Source organism: Erithacus rubecula (genome assembly GCF_903797595.1).
Source record: "Erithacus rubecula genome assembly, contig: SUPER_Z_unloc_2, whole genome shotgun sequence".
Taxonomy (NCBI): Eukaryota; Metazoa; Chordata; class Aves; order Passeriformes; family Muscicapidae; genus Erithacus; species Erithacus rubecula.
The window spans coordinates 12723108-12742876 of NW_027635860.1; the positions used below are offsets into that span (position 1 = coordinate 12723108).

At 40.5% G+C, this 19769-nt stretch overlaps 1 protein-coding gene across 9 annotated transcripts in view; it reads right to left on the reverse strand.

Annotated features, from left to right (window-relative positions):
* The window catches only part of PJA2 (praja ring finger ubiquitin ligase 2), a 33700-nt gene extending 14671 nt beyond the window's left edge, over nt 1–19029 (reverse strand). For 3 of the 9 annotated variants that reach the window (XM_079331087.1, XM_079331080.1, XM_079331079.1), the window contains exons 1-3: nt 18221–18254; nt 6621–6821; nt 12–1044 (exon numbers count right to left, since the gene is read on the reverse strand). In XM_079331087.1, coding sequence (XP_079187213.1) covers nt 12–1044; nt 6621–6821; nt 18221–18239 — 1253 coding nt within the window. In that variant the 5' untranslated portion in view covers nt 18240–18254. The other 6 variants (XM_079331084.1, XM_079331081.1, XM_079331082.1 and 3 more) reach the window with 6 other exon arrangements.
* Nucleotides 19030–19769: the final 740 nt, after the last annotated feature.

A 19769-nucleotide genomic window follows, 5' to 3' on the forward strand; every position in this document is an offset into this window, starting at 1 on the left:
CAAAATTTTACCTGTCTTCATCTTTGTGGGACATTAAGTAATGTGTGTTGTAGCCTTCAAGCTCATTCCAAAAAGCACTGTCACTTGGAAAATTGTTTTGTTCTTCATTTCTTCTTAAGTCTATTTCTATGTTCCTTTGATGACTGTGCATTCTTGAGAGAAAGAACATACCAGAACTCATCTCATCTTTGCCATCTCTTAAGGGACACTCAGGATGGCATTGCTGGACATCAGCAATTCCAATTCTCCTCCAGCAATCGCTTTCCTCTTCATTATCATTCGGGAGATGACTTTCTCTCTCCAGATGTTTTGCAATATTTTGTTTTCTAATTTTAGGTCTCACTACTAGCTCAGATGAATTTTCTTGGTCAGTCTCTCCATCACTGATGTTTAACACATCAGCAACTGGTACGGGGGTTCCAATTCCAACATCCACTAAATGTTTTACCTGCTGTGTTTCATAACTGTCATCATTCAGACTAATTTTTGGTATAACTTCATCTTCAGCAAATTTAAGTGTCCTATTGTCTGGACTTGCCAAAGGCGTTGGTCCTGCTTCTTCACAATTTTCTCTATAAATGCTGTGGTTGAAAGCCAGCAGTTGGGACTGAAAGTCATTAAGAGACTCCACCTCTTTTTCACATTGAGAAAGTATGTTATCTAGTCTTCCCTGAATCACACCTGCTGCGTCTTTTATCCAAGAATACTTGCCTAGAGCATCCTCTTCCTCTCCATCACTGCTATCTGGTTCATAGGAGTCAATGTTTACAAAAGCAATTCCATTTTTACCATTCAAATCATTATGCCCTCCAGACACGTATTCTGCAAGATCCTCAGATTTTTCATAAGGATTCATCAAGTCTGGTGAAATGTGGTTGCGTTCTAGGCCATAACAGAATACAGAAAATGGTGATGTGGTCACTTCAGAAGTTTGGCTTGATGCACTTTGGTAAACAGGTTCTCTAATGCCAGTATCTTTTGACAAAGTCTCATCTAATAAATCTGCAGAAACTTGAACCAATGGACTGGAATATCCAGAGAAAGCTGTAAGAAAGAATGCAGTGGAATAATCAAAACCAACAGAAATACTCCTGATAACAACTGCTGCTCATTAAAAAGAAGGAATAATTTACTAGGACTGCAGTGCAAAGTGATAGAAACATTTATCAGAGATGCAGTCATTCTTCAATAATATATTTACTTTTTCATTTATACAAACTAAGCCTACAGAAATAGAGCTAAATTATACAATTCTAGCTACAGCTGTGATAGGAAAAAAAGTCTTAAAGGAACACATACAAAAGTAGAATTTTTACTTTGTTTATATAAAATGGAATTAAAAGGTAACAGGAAAACTGAAATAACATTTCTCTCCATATTGAACTGGCTAAATTGTGCCTTCTGCCACACTCAGACAAAGCCACTTATTCATTGCTACTAGAGATTACATACTAAAAGAACTGCATTTTGTACCTGTACCTTTGAGTGCAATTCCTCATAAGAAGAAAGCAGCACTCAAATTACTCTTGCATAAAGAGACGATAAACATCAAATCTAGCAGGAAGAGTTAAAGAAGGTAAAAACATATATACTGCTTCTACTACAAAATCAATCGTTTGTTGAAGTAATTTTTAAACTCCTAATCAAGGCTATAGTCCAGATTATTCTCTCCAAAATTGAATCTAAATTGTTAGATGAGGCTCCATGACTAGGATGGTGAATTCCTGGCACTGAAATCTTATAAGAGCTATGTTACTCAGCACTAGGACTCTGGCTTCCATGAAATAATACTGTACCTAATTTGAATGTTGAACCTCCTCCACAAAATTGCTACGAGCCAAGGATGGTTGGCAGGCTCTGCTAGAGATGATCCAGTCCACTTTTCTTGCTCAAGCAGAGTCACATATAGTGAGTTATCAAGGATCAAATCCAGTCATTTTTAATGTTGACTCCTACCCATCTTCTACAGTTTCTTAGATTCCTAAAGCACTTGGATGGTAGCTTCATGATACAGGTACTGAAGGGGCCAACTGGGAAAGGTGCCCTCCTTGATTGATCTCTTGATAACAGAAGGTCTCATGACCCAAGTGGAGACTGGTGACAGTCTTAGCCACAGTAAACATGAAGTGGTCGAGTTTTAAGTCTCTGGTGACAGAAGGAAAAGCAAAAATTTCAGCTCTGGACATGAGGAGAGCAGACTTCAGGCTACTCAGGGAACCAGTTGGTGAGATCCTGAGAAAATTCTTTGGAAGGTCCTGGGATCAGTGCTGGTCACTTTTTAAGGACCATGTCCCAAGGACACAGGAACAGGCAATTCCAAAAATTCTGGAAGTCAAGCAAGGCAGAAGCCTGTCTTAGATGACCAGGGATCTTCTCTTGGAGCTAAAGCAAGAAAAGAAGCTGTATAGTCAGAGGAAGCGAAGTCAAGTGACATGAGAGGAATACAAAGATGCTTCTGCCACTATAGGGAGAAAATCCATGTGGCCAAAATGCAGTTGGGGTTAATGCAGGCCAGAAATGTGAGGGACAATAAAAAGAACTTTATTAAGCATGTCAATAGCAAAGGCAGTGCAGAAATAGCAGTAGTCCATTACAGGATGAGTATGTTACCTCACAGACAAGGACAAAGACAAGGCAGAGATGTTAAATGATTTCCTTGCCCATCTTCAAGACTGATGAAGAAAGGATGTCCAAGGAGGTCCCAGGGCCCTGAGCTAAAGGACAATGACCACAAGAATGATCAACTCTCAGTCAACCCTGAACTTGCACAAGATCTGCTGCTCCTGCTGAATCTCTGTAAGTTTATGGGGCCTGATGGGACTCATCCAAGGGTAGTCAACTAGTCAATGTCACAGCCGATGCCTCTTGATTTTTGAACAATTCTGGGAATCTGCAGAGGTCCCAGACTAACTGGACTGGCTAATTTTGTTCCAATTTTCAGGGAGGGCAAAGCTAACCCTGGAAAGGAAGGCCTGGCAGACAGATAAAATTACAGAGATGACTATTTTGGTATAGTGAAAAACCTGAAAGCAATCCATGGTCTCAGCCAGCCATGGCTTCATGAGAGGAAAATCCTGCTTGTCAAACCTAACTTCCTTTCATGACAGGACATGCCACCTATTGCATCAAGAGAACCAGTTCATTTAATCTTTATGGATTTTAGCAAAGCTTTTGATAATGCCTCACATATGATCCTTCTGGACAAAACACCCAGCCCACAGCTGCATAAACACATCATGTGTTGGCTGAGTAACTGGCTCACAGGTCAGGCATGAACAGGGACAGGCATCACACTGGTGACCTGTCACTAGAGAGATTCTGCAGGGCTCCACCCTGCTGTGCCATTCAAAACTTCACAAACGATTTAGACAAAGGACTCAAAGGCACACTAAGTAAGTCTGCTGATGACAATAAACTGGGATGCTGGAGGCAGGACTGGGCATCCTGGTCAATGACAAGTTCAACATGTGTAAGCAGTGCCCTGGCAGCCAGGAGGGTCAAACCTGTCCTGGGGGCATAAGGCCCAGCATCACTAGCTGCTCACCTCCAGTGCTGGGGGCAGTTTTGGGTGTCACCACATGAGATATAAAAATATTAGAGAGTATCAAAAGGAAGGCCATGAAGACCACCAACATGGGGAAACCACACAATGAGTGGCTGAGATGACTTGGTCTGAGGGCAGATCTCATGGGGGTCTTCAACTTCCCCAAAGAAGAAGACAGGCAGACACTGATCTCTTCTCTGTGGTGACCAGTGACAGGATCCAAGGGAATGGCCTGACATTGTGTCAGGTGAAGTTTAGGCTGGATATCAGGTAAAGGTTCTTGCTCATAGGGTGGTTGGGCACTGGAGAGGCTCCCCTGGGCAGTGGTCATAGCACTGGCCCAACCAGTTCAAGAAGTGTTTGGAGTATTCCTGGACACATGGAGTGATTCTTGGGGATGTCCTATGCAGGGCCAGGAGTTGGACTTAATGATCCTTACGAGTTCCTTCTAACTCAAAAAATATGCAGTATTTTAAGCAATACCTATCCACCCAAATATAATACCAGCTGGGGAAAAATGTAGCCTAGTGGAGACAAAGAAAGCAAATCAATCCAAAATGGTTCTGAAAGATAAATCTGAAGAGTTTAATACACACACAAGCAAATGGAAAGGCAAGGCATTTAGTTATTAGACTAATTTATATACAAAGCAACTGTATTAAGAACAGAGAGATAATACACCCTTAAACCTAATATATCTAATGACCCATAAAATAACTGTATGCTGTGTAACTGAAATAAAATATGTGGTAGCGTTATATAGAGATGGTAGGAAGATCTCCATTAATGTCAACACTGTCTTACAGGAAATAAATAGACCTTTAACAAGATGAAAGTATACAAAGCGTATGAAGCATGGACAACGGTAAACACACTTTAATTACAAAAAATTAAAACCACCCCAACATGATCTACATCACATAAGAGCTTACAAAAAACAATTGAATACAAAGCTAAAACAGCACTATCTGATTATCATTTAAAAAGAAAAAAAATTACAATAAGTAGTTTCAAAATAGTCTATAAGGGAAGGAGGGGGAAAAAAAGCTACCTCATAAAGTCATTGAATCACTTATGCTGGAAAAGACCACTAAGGTATCAAGAGCAACCATAAATCTAACACTGCCAAGTCTACCATTAGACTATGTATACACACCTTTTAAGGACCTCCAGGAATTGGCAACTATGCCACTTTTCTGGGCAGCCTCTTTTAATGATTGGCAATCCCTCTGGTGAAGATATTTTTCCTACCAGACAATTAAATCTCTCCTGGTGCAATCTGAGGCTATTTTCTCTTGCTCCAACAAGAGAAAATGGCCTCAGACTGCACCAGGGGAGGTTTAATTTTCTTTGTTTGCAAAACAGAAAAGAACCACACCCACCTCACTCTAGCCTCCTCAGGCAATTGTACAGAGCAGGAAGGAACCCCGAGTCTCCTCTTCTCCAGGCTGAACACCGCCAGCTCCCTCAGCTGCTCCTCATCAGACTTGTGCTCCAGGCCCTTCCCCAGACCTGCTGCCCTTCTCTGAACATGCTCCAGCCTCTCAATGGCTTTCCTGAATTGAGCAGCCCAGAACTGGACACAGCACTTGAGGTGTAACCTAACCAGTGCCCAGCATAGGGGGATGGTCACTGCCCTGATGCCACACTATTGCTGACACAGGCCAGATGCCCTTGGCCACCTGGGCACACTGATGGCTCATATTCAGCCAGTGCTGAGCAATACCTCCGAGTCCCTTCCCCCCAGGCACTTTGGAAGATCTAAGGCTATAACAAACAGGGTTTTTTAGGCTCTAAATCTCAGGCAAAGAAATGGGACCATGTTTCTAATCCAAGAAGGCATTCTGTATTCCTCTATTAAATTATTATTCCGACGCTAATGTCACAAAAGGCATTTTGGTAAATACTAACATCCTATCTTGGGTTGCAAGGCAGGATGTAATCAAAAGTATGTATTCTATCACCATCTGTTAAAACCAGGTGGGACAGTGCTCTTTATCTTTTCCATGACCCATCCTTCCTCCAGGAAGGTATCTTCTGTTAATGGTCCATGGAGTCCCACTACATGACTGATAAAATTACATCACCCTATAGGGAGTTGCTCCACCCAGGGGGACCAGCCAAGCATTTCCTACCTAAATAAAGTCTAAGATTTGGAACATCAGAACAACCTTTTTTTCCCCTGGATTCCAGAGGAAAACCAGACCCTTCTACATGATCACTAGATCTTCAGAGGAAAATTGCACCCTTCTACAGGACCAGTACTTCAAATGAACCACATCTGTCACTCCAGGACTGCAGCCACCATTTAATGGGACTGCTACCAACACCCTGACTGACAGGGTGCCAGATTGTACTCTGACTCCTTCAGTGTTTTGGCTTTTTTGCATTACTGTATTTCTAATTTAATTTTCCTAATAAAGAACTATTATTCCTAATTCTCATATCTTTGTCTGACAGCTCCTTAATTTCAAAATTATAACAATTTGGTGAGAGGGAGTTTACATTTTCCATTTCAAGAGAGGCTCCTGCCTCGCCTAGCAGACACCTGTCTTTCAAACCAAGACACATCCAATAGTCATTAAACAAGAAAGGGAAGTGGTCTAACTGGTATGAACAAATAAAAGGGGAACCTCTAAAGACTTTCTAGAGGCTTAAACTAATTTTCACTATGACAGACATAGAGAACAACCTGTTTCCTGATGCATCAAATATTTCATAGTCTCATTCTAAACAGAAAGTTAGAATAGGCATTTTCTTCCAAACATGAATTTTAACTTGGAGACAAAACAATTTGAATTAAACAATGTTATTGTTATCTAGTTTATTAGAACACATTAGCTCATTATTAATGTTCTTCAGGCAAAACTACACAGCCTAATATAGATTTAGTAGATTATTTATGCTTCAATAGAATTAAATTTACTATAAAAGCAAATTAAAGACATAAAAAATGTACTTTTCATGTTATTTAAGTGGCTCACTAATATGAGTCACTTAGGTGGCTCTCAGTGCACCTTCCTCCAAATATCTCAGTTTGCAACGAAATGGCACATACACAGAGATACAAACATACCTAAAGAATTCTCTTTCTGAACATCTTCCAGTTCTGACTGTTTGCAGTCATTGTTCTGTTGATGCCCATCTCTCTCTTGATTATTCAAAAATGGTCTAAACCCAACATAGGAATGTCTTCTTCCACATCTTCCACCTGTAATAGTTTGGTATCCTCCAGCAGGTTTGGGCCAGGCAGTTTTGCCAAGTCCTTGGCCCATTGCTACATGACATTATGGAGGAAAGAAAAACACAGAGATACTTGTTAGACAACATGTCTTTGCAGTCTCCCTCTTACTTAACACTTCTGTGTACTTTTTTTTAATCAAGGAATTTTCTACTTCTACAAAGTCTTAAGAGTACTCTGGACCCATACATTATGAAAGCATGTAACTGAGTTTTCATCTACACTAAATAATATTGGCAAACACTGATTGTGCCCCCATCTTAACATATTTTTAGAAAATAACAGAAACGTTCTTTTTTTAAATCAATTCCAGATGTCACACCTTTTAAAATTTTTTTTTCACTCTGTTCATAAATCTGATGCAACACACATATTAGCTTACAGAAAAGATCTGTACTATAGTATATAGCACTAGTAAGTACTACAATGTACTTACTAGTAAGTAACTATAGTTACTTACAAGTACTACAATGGGGAAAATCCTTCAGGTAATACAGCACAATACAAGCAGCTCTAGCTAGCTTATCTTTGTGACTGGAAATGTACAATTAATCGACTCACACCTTCCAAAACAAAAGTCCCAGGGAGAAGGCTTTATTCTTACTGCTAAAGGAATTATGTTAAGGCATGGCCATACAAAGCATTTCCCATACACTGCTTACAGCAGTTTTTCATATTAATGAAGCTTACAGCTTTTACCAAGAAAATATGGGATAAGGAGTAAAAAAGGAACTTGAGAAACACTGGAAAAAGGCTGCCAATAGAGAGAGATTTTAATACAGCAGTATTATCAGGTATTAATAATCTAACACAAGGGCTGATGCCCAAAGGCTGTTGCTTGTACAAACGCAATTAGAAGTTCACTATTTCAGATATACAGTGACTTCTTTGTGTCCCTCCACATCACTTTTAATCCTTAGTAGATATGGAATTAAAAAGATTCTGTTCTTGAAACTCAACAAATTAAAAAGTTAACATTAAAGACAAGTTAGATAAAGTCTGGAACCATTAATACAGAGTTATTATGAACTTCAGAAAAATATGAAAGCTTTTTTATTTCCTGGCTATGCAACTAATCTCTTCATTACACTTAAAAAGACAGTATCTATTGTAGAGACATATGAAAGAGATGGAACCTTGGCAGAAAAAAAATAGCAAGTATCTGACACATTTTGCCCCTCATTTATCTGTGATTAACTACACATAATTTTCCCTGGAAATATTTTTGAATATTTGTCCAGACTTGCCTATCCTACATTAAAAAACAGAACCTAAAATGTTTGATTTGTTATTAACTATACCACTCCTGCAATCTTTAGAAAGGTGAAAACTCTGGCATCTTTGCAAAACAAAAATCCTGGTAACTAATGTAAGAAAAACCAAGACTAACAATTCATTTTCCCTTCTTTCTCTATTCTATCTTTCTATCAGCGAGTAGTTACTATGAGCAAGTTATATTTTTTTCAATCAAGCTTTGACAATTCTGAAATTTCCCTGATTGCAACAGATTGGTCAGCAGACTGCCAGAGGGAGCTGATAATTAGCAGCCACATCCAAATCTGCAGAATAAAATCCAACAGTTAGATTTATAAAACAGAATAGCAATGCAGAAATCTGTTCTCAAGCAAGTGGCTGAAACAAACAAGGTAAAAATGCAACAGAATTGCACAACTTTTAGTTTAATTTTGTTCTCTAAAACATCAGTACTGTTAAAAAACAGATGTTCATTTAACAGAGTCAGACTCTCTTGAATGCAAATCTTTCATTTTCAAAAAACTGATTTTCACAACATGCAAAATCTGTTTAATGCACTACATTTTTTGTTTCAAATAATGCTATCGCATACAGAGTCTCTCATCACTTTTTCAACTGTTTCTAGAAGATAAAGCAGGTAGCTATTATTCTTCTGTCCTGGGGAAGACTTACTGGATAAAGATAGTGAAAGCTTTCTCCAGTTACTGGAAGTATGAATGCCACATTTGATTTCCAGGAGAGGCTAGCTTCTACCTAAATACAAAACATCTCAAAAATAAGAGAAGGAGGCATGCATTTATTTACTTACATGCCTAAAATGAGCAGCGTTTAGCCACATGAATGCAGAAACCAATTTACAAGAAACCCTTCAGGCAATGAAGCTGTGAAATACAATATCCTCTCTCAGGTATTTCTTCCAAACTAGCTCAGCCTAAGAAGTAAGTATTGCTTCAGAAGGTCAGTTTAGTAGATCTGTTCAAAGCACACCCAAGTCACTAACAAGATACATTACTGCAAAACTGATCAGTCTTAGAGAAGCAATGAATTACACTGCTTATCACATCACTGAATAAATAACTAAGGTCGGCAAACAAGTTAATTATTCACTTCTCTGGCTGATGAGGTTTATACACACACCTCCATACTTCCAGAACGTTATTACAGTCATCTGAACTGCTCAAAAGGATCATGAACAGGAAAGCATTTTGGATTACCAGAGCTGACTAAAAAAATGGGAGATTGTCTCATAAAATGCACAGCTCACAAACAGGTAGTCCAGCCTTTAACAGGCACTGCCTTAATCACTGACAGAGAGGTGTGCTTCCTCTTCACTTCTACCAACACTGCACTAAGTACACCACTCCCTAGAGACAGCAAATTACAGGCTGTAGCACAGAAAGCCTCAGAACCTGGACCAAATCCTAAGCAGCTTGTCCTCTTTCATGGATTTTAAAAAAAGGAAAGAAAAATCCCTATTTTTCCAGATGTAAGTGTTCAAGGTTAGAGTAGATGCATGCATGCGTTCACAAACTTGCACTGTAACTTGAGTTGCAGAAAGCATCCACATTCTTGACTACAATACGACATTAAAAAAGTCTCAAACCAATTTACAGAGCTAGATGTAGGACAACTGGAATTTCCTGCTCAGAGAGATGCTGGCAGGATCCCGTCCTCACCCACTGAAACCCAGTCACCTCCCTTTATTCTCCTCTCCATTATCTTCTGTTCCCTGCTATCACCTCAACTGTGCACTAGTGACAAGAGCAGCAGCTCTCTTGGGTCAAGGGGTGCAGACTGAGAGCCATGAAAGTGATCTGAGGCTGGAGCACCTCTGCTGTGAAGGCAGGCTGAGAGATCTGGAGCTGTTCTGCCTAGAAAAGGCTCCAGGAAGACCTTAAACCTTTCAGTGCCTAAAATGCTGCTACAAGAGAGCTGGAGAGGAACTTCTTACAAAGTGTGTAGGCCTATTGCACAGGAGGAAAAAGCTAGGCAGAACGTGGCTGGGAGGCCCAGAGGGGAGTGGGCAAGGAGTTAGGGGAAAACAGTTCCAAGTTGACATAATTTTCTGCTGCAGGAAGTATTTAACTAGCTTTTATTTTTTAAATAAATGTGAAGGTAGCCTCAAATATTCCTCTAAAAAGTATTTTTTCATGTTCTTCCTCAGAGTTTCCTAGCATTCCCAGCAAATAAAAAAAACTTGTATGCATTTTCTGGACCAAATCTCCACACTTGACATAGAAATAAAAATAAATCCTTTATTCTACCCAATTGCTCTTTTTTCTCATATATCTATGAATTATAGAAAACATTTTCTTCTACAAGGCAACAACAGGATGTCACATTCAAGGTCTAAAAGGGAATGCATGTAATACTGATACAATTATTGTTTTCTAGGTTACCATCTTAAACAAATAAATATGCATTTATTCCCACAAGTATATGAATTCATTTGGCTGTCAAATGGGCAAAACTTAAACCAACTCATATTCTTCACATCCTCCTCCATAACTGACTATTTCTGAATCATAATGAAATCACACCCCTGATCAACACAAATAAACGTTGCACATAAGAGTATTCACATGGTCTCTTAAACTGCATTATCCAATATTCTTTACCTGTATTCTACGTCTCTTTCGTCCCTGCAGGTATTGAAAGCTTCCAAGTGCAAATGAGTTAAAAAAAATCAAATAGAATTAGTATTGAATTTTGAGTTTGCTAAGCACCACTGCTGAGGACTGCAAAGAGATTACTTCATTTTAACAGGAGAGAGCCACACAATCCCAAAAACAAGCAGAATATTTAAATTTAAATAATTGAAATAACATACTATTGTCACAATTTTCTTCTCTTGCCTCTATAGGGAGACAAACACTGAAATTATTTAATTATTTTACTATACTTACAAGCTTCAAACTACATACACTAGCAGATTAACACTCAAATAAATGAATATTCAGTTAAAACTTACTTTCACTGTCTGGTATTCATCTAAACCTCAGAAAACCATATGCCAGAATCTAACCCTGGTAGGCAGCTAAGCACCACATCAGTACTCATTTACTCTCCCCCACCCAGTGAAAAATGAGAAAGAATAAGAAAGAAAACAGTGAAAAAACCTCACGGACTGTGATAAACAGATTTTGGGGCTTTTTAAGGAAAAAAAAAACATAAGGAGACAAAGACATAAATTAATAATGCAAGAGCCCCCTAATTGCTCACCAGCAACCCAACAATGCTCAGACAGTTCCAAAGTCCACAGCAGCTTGGCCAACCTACCCACTACCAAGCTGAGCATGATATGATGCCCACATACCATATGTCTCAAATGTCCCTTTGGAGAGTTGGGGTCACCTGCTCCAGCTGTGTCCACTCTCAACTCTTTGTGTACCCCCAACATTCTCATCTAGGTGGGGCCCTGCCCAGCAATAACAAAAATGCCCCTGTGTTATCAACACTCTCCAGCCAAACATTCAGAGCATAATCCCATGCAAACTTCTGTGAAGAAATTCAGCTCTATCCCAGCTGAAATAATTGGATAATAAGCAAAAATCAAATCTCTTTTTTATGGATCCAATCTATTGAACCAAATGTTCCTTCCTCAAACTGTCTGGTTTAGAAGTGGCTTAAGGCTCCTCACTAGGATATTTGAGAACATAGTAGCAACTATTTCCATAAGCAGCATCAGCTCAGCTACAAGTACACTGACAATTGGAATATGCTTCAGGGACATACGTTCCAGGTATTGTCTTTTCATCAGCCTTACAGGTAATTTTGAACACTCCTTTGAGCAACAGATTCCACTAAATTCTGCTTTTACTCAGTATAGTTCCTTCTTTTTGCCTGAGGCTTGAAGCAGCCTGTGGTCCAAATTCAATAACCTATCAGGCTAGCCCACCAGTGATTTAATTTTAAATTATAATAATGTTTAGTTGTGATTTTTTTACCTCTCAGATTATATTTTTTAAAAAAGACCCCCAAAAGCCATGATCATATAAAAATATTCTGATACTGATCCAAGACTCTTCTCAAAAGAGACAAATGATCACCAGCAAACTAAGAAAAGTTTCCTACCACTTAAATACTAAATGGTTTCTGTTTTGCATTTCCCTAAAAGCCTGCAGTTTTGTATGCAATGTGTGCCATAAATACAAAACTGAAGTTCTGAATGATTATAGTCTATTAATATTACATTATAACTATTAATTTTACAAACAATTGTATTTCTGCATTTACCAAAGCATTAGTCAACATGCAAGCTAAAAAAGAAGTTGATTAGTATTTTGGACATTATATACTCCAAATCTCAATTAATGACCTCTTACAATCATCATAGACAATTCACAACTTTACCCAAAATATGAAAAAAGTTTTGCCAGACTTGAAATGGAGCAAGTGTTGCCACTATACAAACAAAAGTGAATTAACGTGTATATATAAAAGTATCAGTGGTTGCTCTAAAAGAAATGCATTAGATATATTCACAGGACAAGTCATGAAGCAGAGACAAAATTTCTACAAGTCCAGAACTCCCCTAAGAATTGGAGCCCAGTCATCACCTTCCATACAGAGGTATCTGAATGGGCAAGTTGCTACAAATAACCATCTTGAGGCCGTTTCTTTCTGTCCTTAAACATCCTCCTAGAGCTGAAGATCCTGCACAGCTCCTATTCTCTCATCCAAACTCTTCTGACCAACAGGAGGGCACAGAATCCCCCCAGGGTGATGTTTGCCATCTGGTCACTTCAGCCAAGGACCCAGAGTGAGGGTGGCTTGCTCTGATGCAGCTTCAGGTGTCGCTACAGTGGCTGGCTGTCAAGCTGTAAAGCAGCCCGCATGAACTTGCTCAGCTTTGCCAGATCTTCTTTGAAAGTCTAAGTATGCCTTCATTTTTAAGAAGCTCAGCAGGCTGTTGCATTAGCACTGCTGAGGTGGTAGACCTGAGCCATTCTAGTACTGATTTGACACCATTCTCTGAAGGTCTATCTACTTCAGTGCTATACAGAATTCCTGCATTATTTCCAGGTTTTTTATTCTGACTTGCTCTGACTTTAGCCCAGTTCTCTTTACTCTCTTACACATAACTGTAAATAGCTGGAATGCATCATTTTCATTTCCCCTGATGAAAATCCTCAATCCTCTGTTTGATCTGATCTGATAAACTGACAGCTTTGCCTTACAACTGTAATAATCAGTTTTACAGCTTTTATCCTAACTAATAGCTTCAGCAGAAATTACTCATTAAATCTCAAGAGGGAAGATTAAGCAACTGCAGTACTAAAAGCTTTGAAAGATGAGGACAATGTGTATGCCATGTACTAACCAAGTAATAGCAAGCCCCATCCTCCCATAGAAAGCTAGCATTATAGCTTCAAGAAGTCTAACTTCACCAGTAGTCCCTGTGGCAATCTATTCTGTTAATACAGAACACTCTAATGTGCTGCTAATCATCAGGCAAGCTTTGCTATCTCTCTCCTTCCCCAATACCACAAGTTTTTGTGTTCTAAATAGGTATACTAAACTAAAGGTGCAGAAGTAGCAATTTTAACCTACAGCTTGTCAGAAGACATACAGAAATTCAGACACCAACTCCCCACCCTCAGATCTATCCTCTTCTTATGACTTTCACCTCTCATATTCTTGCTCTAATTATAAATTTCCCAGAGGAAGAAGCACATCTCTGAAGCTGAAACTCTTCAAATAGAAGCCAATAATCAACAAAATGCCAAGACTTGTCTACACATTAAGTAGAAAAGGTACATTTTTACTCTTGCAAGTGCGGATGACAGCAAAACAGTCTAAGAAACCAGAACAATAATTTCCACCCCTCCTGATAAACACAGAAACTAGAATTGACAAAAGAATCACAAGGTGCAGGCCCCAGAATCTCTTACATGACTGAGAGATAAAATTCATCAGACCAGATGATCCAAAGATGTTGCTTTGCACTGCAGTTTATCATCTTATATAACTGTCTTTATTAAAGCAAAGTTAACCCAAAACATGTAATCAAACCTTATCCACTACCAGAAGCAGTAAAAACCATTTTTAAACCTTTTTTTTTAAGTTTGGACTTTTTTGTTTTGTAGTTGGTTTAGTTTTTTTTCTGAAGAACAGTGAGGTTTCAGCACTTCAAACTCTTCTTTATTCATAAACTTAATTCTTTATCTTGGATCCAAGGGTAACAAAAGCCTCTGATCCAATCAACAGATAGGAGAGCTCACCCGAAGTGTCATGAAACAGACTCCGAAGTGACTCCAATACACTTGTGAAGAAGTAAGATCATTCTCAAAAATAGAAGCATGGGATATTATTGTCAGGTAGGAATAAACAACTGAGGGAATTTAACTAAAGGCGAAACAATTGGTAATGTTCAGCTAAGCAGAAGGGCAGTGGAGGATTATAGAGGACCACAATAGACTAAAGTCAAGTCATTTCTTCCCTCTGTTTTGGCAAATAGCAACATACAGAGCTGCATTAGAGTGAAAACTACAAGATGGGAAAACTAACCCCTGTATCCAGACTAACAATGTAAATCACATCTTATGCTCCACATTAAGTTTTTAAATACCTTGCTTCAAAAAAGATCAGTTTTCCTGACACATGGAAACAACACATGGAAATAATATATCGGAAATGTTTCTGCCAGTAAGAACATTGTATCCCTCAAACAGATTGCCTGGGGAGGCTGAAGAACATCCATCAGAAACACAGCCCAAGGAAAAGTATTCAAACAAACATTTAGTGAAGAATCACTGGGAGGAAGGGCTGGGAAAGAGGATAAGCCTGACAAGATAACTGTTTAAGGTCCTAACCAGCTCCATGGTCATTTCCCTAACCAAAGCTCCAGAATTTCAGATATTTATTCTGCCCCTGGGCTGGAATCACAGTTCTACATACCTACTTTCAGAAGGAGTGGAAAATCTGTTTTTTCCTCCAAACCACTGGTGCTACAACATGAACTACCTATAACTATTTGCTTGTTTTCACATAGAAGATAAATCATGATTAATTTTTTTCCTTTAACATCTTTTTCTTTAAAGATCTAGACAACATATGAAGTTGACTAGCACCACTGAAACAAAAGGCAGATTTTGCTGTTATTTAAAATCACCTGGGTTAGGGAAACTTCTTTTGAATGTTTTGGAACATTCTGACATTAAGCTGACAAGACAGGACACTTTGGTATAACCAATTACCACTAATCTCCTGAGCAATAATCCACAATCTACCTTCAGGATCAGAACCATTTCTCTGTATTACACTTTTCTACAGTATCAACTAGTGACATCATTTAAATCTCTAATTTGTTATCACCTTGAATTTTCTTTTCCCTGCTTTGCTTCTAGCGGAGAGATATTGATGATGTTACAGCAATATATAAAAATCACAAGGGACTTTAGAATCTGAACAACCACAAACTTTTAATGTCCTGTTTTAATAACTGTTAAGGACAAACACACAAACGTGCCAGCTGGAATTCTCTCTGCTTCCACAGTCATATATTTAGTTACCTGAAATGTTGCATAAGGATTTAGTATAAAAAACATCATACTTGAAATTAACCAAAATTGACAAGCTATTTTAAAACTATTTAGAATGATTAAGACTATTGGCAGCAGAATTTATAAATATTTTTTCCCACCACAACACATGAGAATTTAGCAATTTACATGACCATCCACCCTGTCATCCTTGCACAGTATTACACTCATTACTATGAGCTCATCAATAATTACCTCAATTTCCCATAAATAAGTCATAGCCCTGCTCCACATAAACAGACAGCCAGGTGTGGCCTGTATTACAGCCAATGTTCTTGTAAGAACTACTGCATTTTGCACCTTGACAATCCAAATAACTGCCCCCATATTAAATGTGCACAGCACCACCACAAGTGCTTTCAGGACATTCCTCTGATAAACTGCACAGGGTGTTTTGTTTGAGTCAAGGCCATCAAAACCACAGAAGCTGAACTTCCAAACATTGTCCCTAAAGGACACACTGACCTGAACCAATCACAGTACCCCCTGTCCAAGGATGTTCTGAGCAGAGCATCAAAAAGCTGAGATGAGCTCATTGTCCTTTTCCAGTAGTCTAGGTTTATCTCTGCTTATTCCCTATTTGAAGTTGTTTCTGCAACTTGAGTGTTTTTTTCACTGTATTAACTAAAGTCTTTAAAAATATTTTCCAACTGAAATAAATGCAAAGCAGCTCTTTAGAACCTGTCAAAATACACTACTAAACATATAGATACAAGATTGCTGAAGCACCATTGTAACTGAAATGGGCTCTACCAGATGTACAAATCTATCCACTAAAATGCAGGGGGTGGGTTACTGTGTCAGTGAATAAAATCATTAGAACAATTTTTTTCCTCAAAATTGGGTCAAAATACTATTCAGAAGCATTAGGACAAGCCTTGATGGAATGGTGAGTTTTATGGTCACAGTTTCAAATGACATCTGCACCTCCAATTATGTCAGATGCCAAATGAACACGACTCACCCTGCAAACCACCTGCCTGCCCCAAAAGCAGCCCCTACTACTGTACAGCATAGTATTACTTTTGTTTTCATTCAAGCCTTCCTAAGAATCCAAGAATCAAAACAAACTCAGCTCAAGAAGTACTATGGACTATCAAGGAGCTTACTGTGTAAAAATGGTAGCAATGCCAGCTCACCTTTTTGCAACAAATACCCATTACAGTGTTTGTGGAAGTCATCCAATGCATCCTATCAGTGTTTTTGACTTGCTATGCTAAATTGCTTTTGTAAAAGCACACATCTTCATAGGATCAGCTAGCTTAATGAGGCAACAATTAGTAAGTATTTCTTATTTTGATGAGGCTTTGATCTGTCAAGAACTCTTACTAGACTGCACTGCAATTAACTCTATCAGCAAAGGAAAATTTTAAAATGGCCCTATTTCACAGAAGTTTCCTGATCCTGTATTTTAATGCAACTTCAAAAAAACAAAAAATACTTTTGTGAACAACTTTTTTCCACACTTCTTTCTTAGTGGGTGAGAGAAAAATCAATTCTGTGAGAGTCTGGCTCAGCTACAAGTAAACTTATTTTATTACATACATTTGCTTACACAATTTTAAATAAGCATACTTCTCCCAATGAAATCTTAATCCATAAAGTATGCATTCTTCATTTTTTAATTAAAGAGAACACTAACAGTCTGCCACCACTCTTCATTGCTACAGTACACATTTTTTTCTAGACAGCGTGGCAAAAATCCAATCAAAAGTCATTCTTCTGAACAGCTTAAACTGTGTGCACAGACAAATCCAAATCAAGAATTACACTGAAAAAAAAGGAGTGTGTTCCAGTCTGGGGTTTCTCCTTTGCCCCCAGATTACTTCAGAGGGACATGAAGGTGGTTCAAACCCTGATTTACTCTGAAGCTGCCAAAGAGAGATTGCTGGAGATGTTTTTCTCTTTTCCCAAGGATTGTTTATTATTTCTTATCTCAGGCACCTTTTGCCTGGCCAGCAGCAGTCTGCTCAGCCTGGCATCCATGGTGGAATCTGCCTGGTGAAGGCAGGGCTTATATAGTTTGTACTATGTATTACATGTTTACAAAATTTTACCAATACAATACATTTTTATTAAATGGTCCAGCCCTGACCCCAACCAATCCAAGAGTGCCAACGTGTCACCCAACATGGATGACATGGAGAAGAAGGAGGAAAAGGTGTCCACCCCCCAAATTCTCCATCTTGGCCACATATGGCCTTTTCATAAACATTCCCAAAAGTCTATTTATCTACGTTCTAACAATCTAATTTACACTTCACTAACTTTGGTAGCTTGTTTCCATTCCCTTTGTGCTGACAACTTTCCCTAGGGGTTAGAATTCAGCACCTATGACACCAGGGTCTCACTCAGGATTCTTTGAGACCCTTGCCAGGGGGGTTTTGAGACCCCCAAGGAGGCCAGGGGTATAGCCTGAGCTCCCACAGAGTGTTGAACATGTCATATAGAAATTCTATGGAAAAATTACCTAAACACAGTCTCTAAGCTTTTGAACACATCCTATAAAGTACACAGCCCCTAAACTTATAATAAACTTTCTAAACTTATAATAAACTTTCGAAGTTTTCATGCGCCGCGGAGCTCACACGCTATGTAACTCATCAGTGTTAATTCACCCGGAGTACCAGCAGAGACCATGTGCAGTGCAGGGCATCCTGAGAATCACAGCCAACACTGCTCCCCTTAAGCACTTCAAGAGAACTTCCAGAGGTGCAGTAGAAGGTGATATTTTCCTCCAGGTGCAAAATCCATCCCAGGTAGTATAACTGCAGGTTAATTAATCTCACTTGTGCGAAAGAAAAGGCACATTAACCACAAGCACTGACAAACCTCCCGTGGATTCTGGGCCCAAAGCACGTTCTTTCTGACCCTGTTTTTGGGGGTTGCTCTGCCGGCTGGGACCTCCTCTCCTCAAGCAAAGAGAGAAGAGTGTTTCACAATCTCGCTGAAGCCATGCCCGTGATGTCACTTCGCCAGACTCTGCCCACAGCCCAGGGTGCCTGGCTGACCCCAGACAGACCCGCGCCGGGACCCCCCGTGCCCCGAGGCACGGAGCCTCCGCCACAGAGTGGCGTGCGAGAAAAACTACAAAACACAACAAAAACCCCCAACCAAACAAGAACAAACCCAACCAAAACAACAACAGGGAAAGGAAATGAATTGCAAGCCCTTTGCTCCCGAAGGCCTGCCCGTGCCTGCTCTATCGCTGCGCGCCCCGCCGGCTTCCCCGCGCCCACAAACGGCCCCGGCCCCTCGTGGGGCCACCACGGCCCGCCCGCCGTGCCCTCCTGACCCACCGGCTGAGGTCCCCGCCCTCGGCAGCAGGCCCGTCCCGGACGGATGGACGGAGGCCGCCGCTCCACAGCGCAAACGCCCGCCCCCACAACTGCCGGCAGCGCTGCCCCGTGCCCCAAACCGCACTCACCCCGCCCGCTCCCGCCGCCGCCGCCTCCCGCCCGCCGCCGCGGCCAATCCCGCCGCCGGGAGCGCCCGCGCCGCCCAATCACGAGCCGGGGCGGACAGCAGCGGCCAATCCCGGCGGAGGGGCGGGGCCTGCGGCGGGGCGGGGCCTGCGGCGGGCGCGGCGGGGACCCGAGGCCGGGCCGGGCCGGGCCGGCAGTGGCGGCGGTGCTGCGGCTGTAGAGCCCCGGGACGGGTCTTCATCCGCTAAACCCTGCCGCTTTTAACCACAGCCTTTACGGTTTGTCTGGTTTAACCCCGGCAGCAGCCCAGCACCAGGCAACCGCTCCCTCACTCCCCACCAGCAGGACTGGGGGAAAAAACTGAAAGGGTGAAAACTATAAAAGTCTTGGGTTAGACAGCTCAGTAGGGAAAGCAAAAGCCACACACACAAGCGAAGCAAACCAAGGAATGAATTCCTGCTTCCTGTGGTTGAGCAGGTGTTCATCCATTTCCAGCAGAGCAGGGCCACATCACACCAATGGTGACTTGAGAGGACAAACCCCATCAATCCAAACATCCCCCACTTCCTTCTTCTTCCCCACTTTATACACTGAGCCTGATGTCACAATGCCTGGAAAAAACTTTGGTCAGTTTGGGGTCACCTGTCCTGGCTGTGTCCCCTCCCAGGCACCCCCAGCCTTCTCACCAGCATGAACAGCAGGGAAGGCCTTGGCTCTGTGCAATCCCTGCTCAGCAATAACGAAAACGTTCCTGAATTACC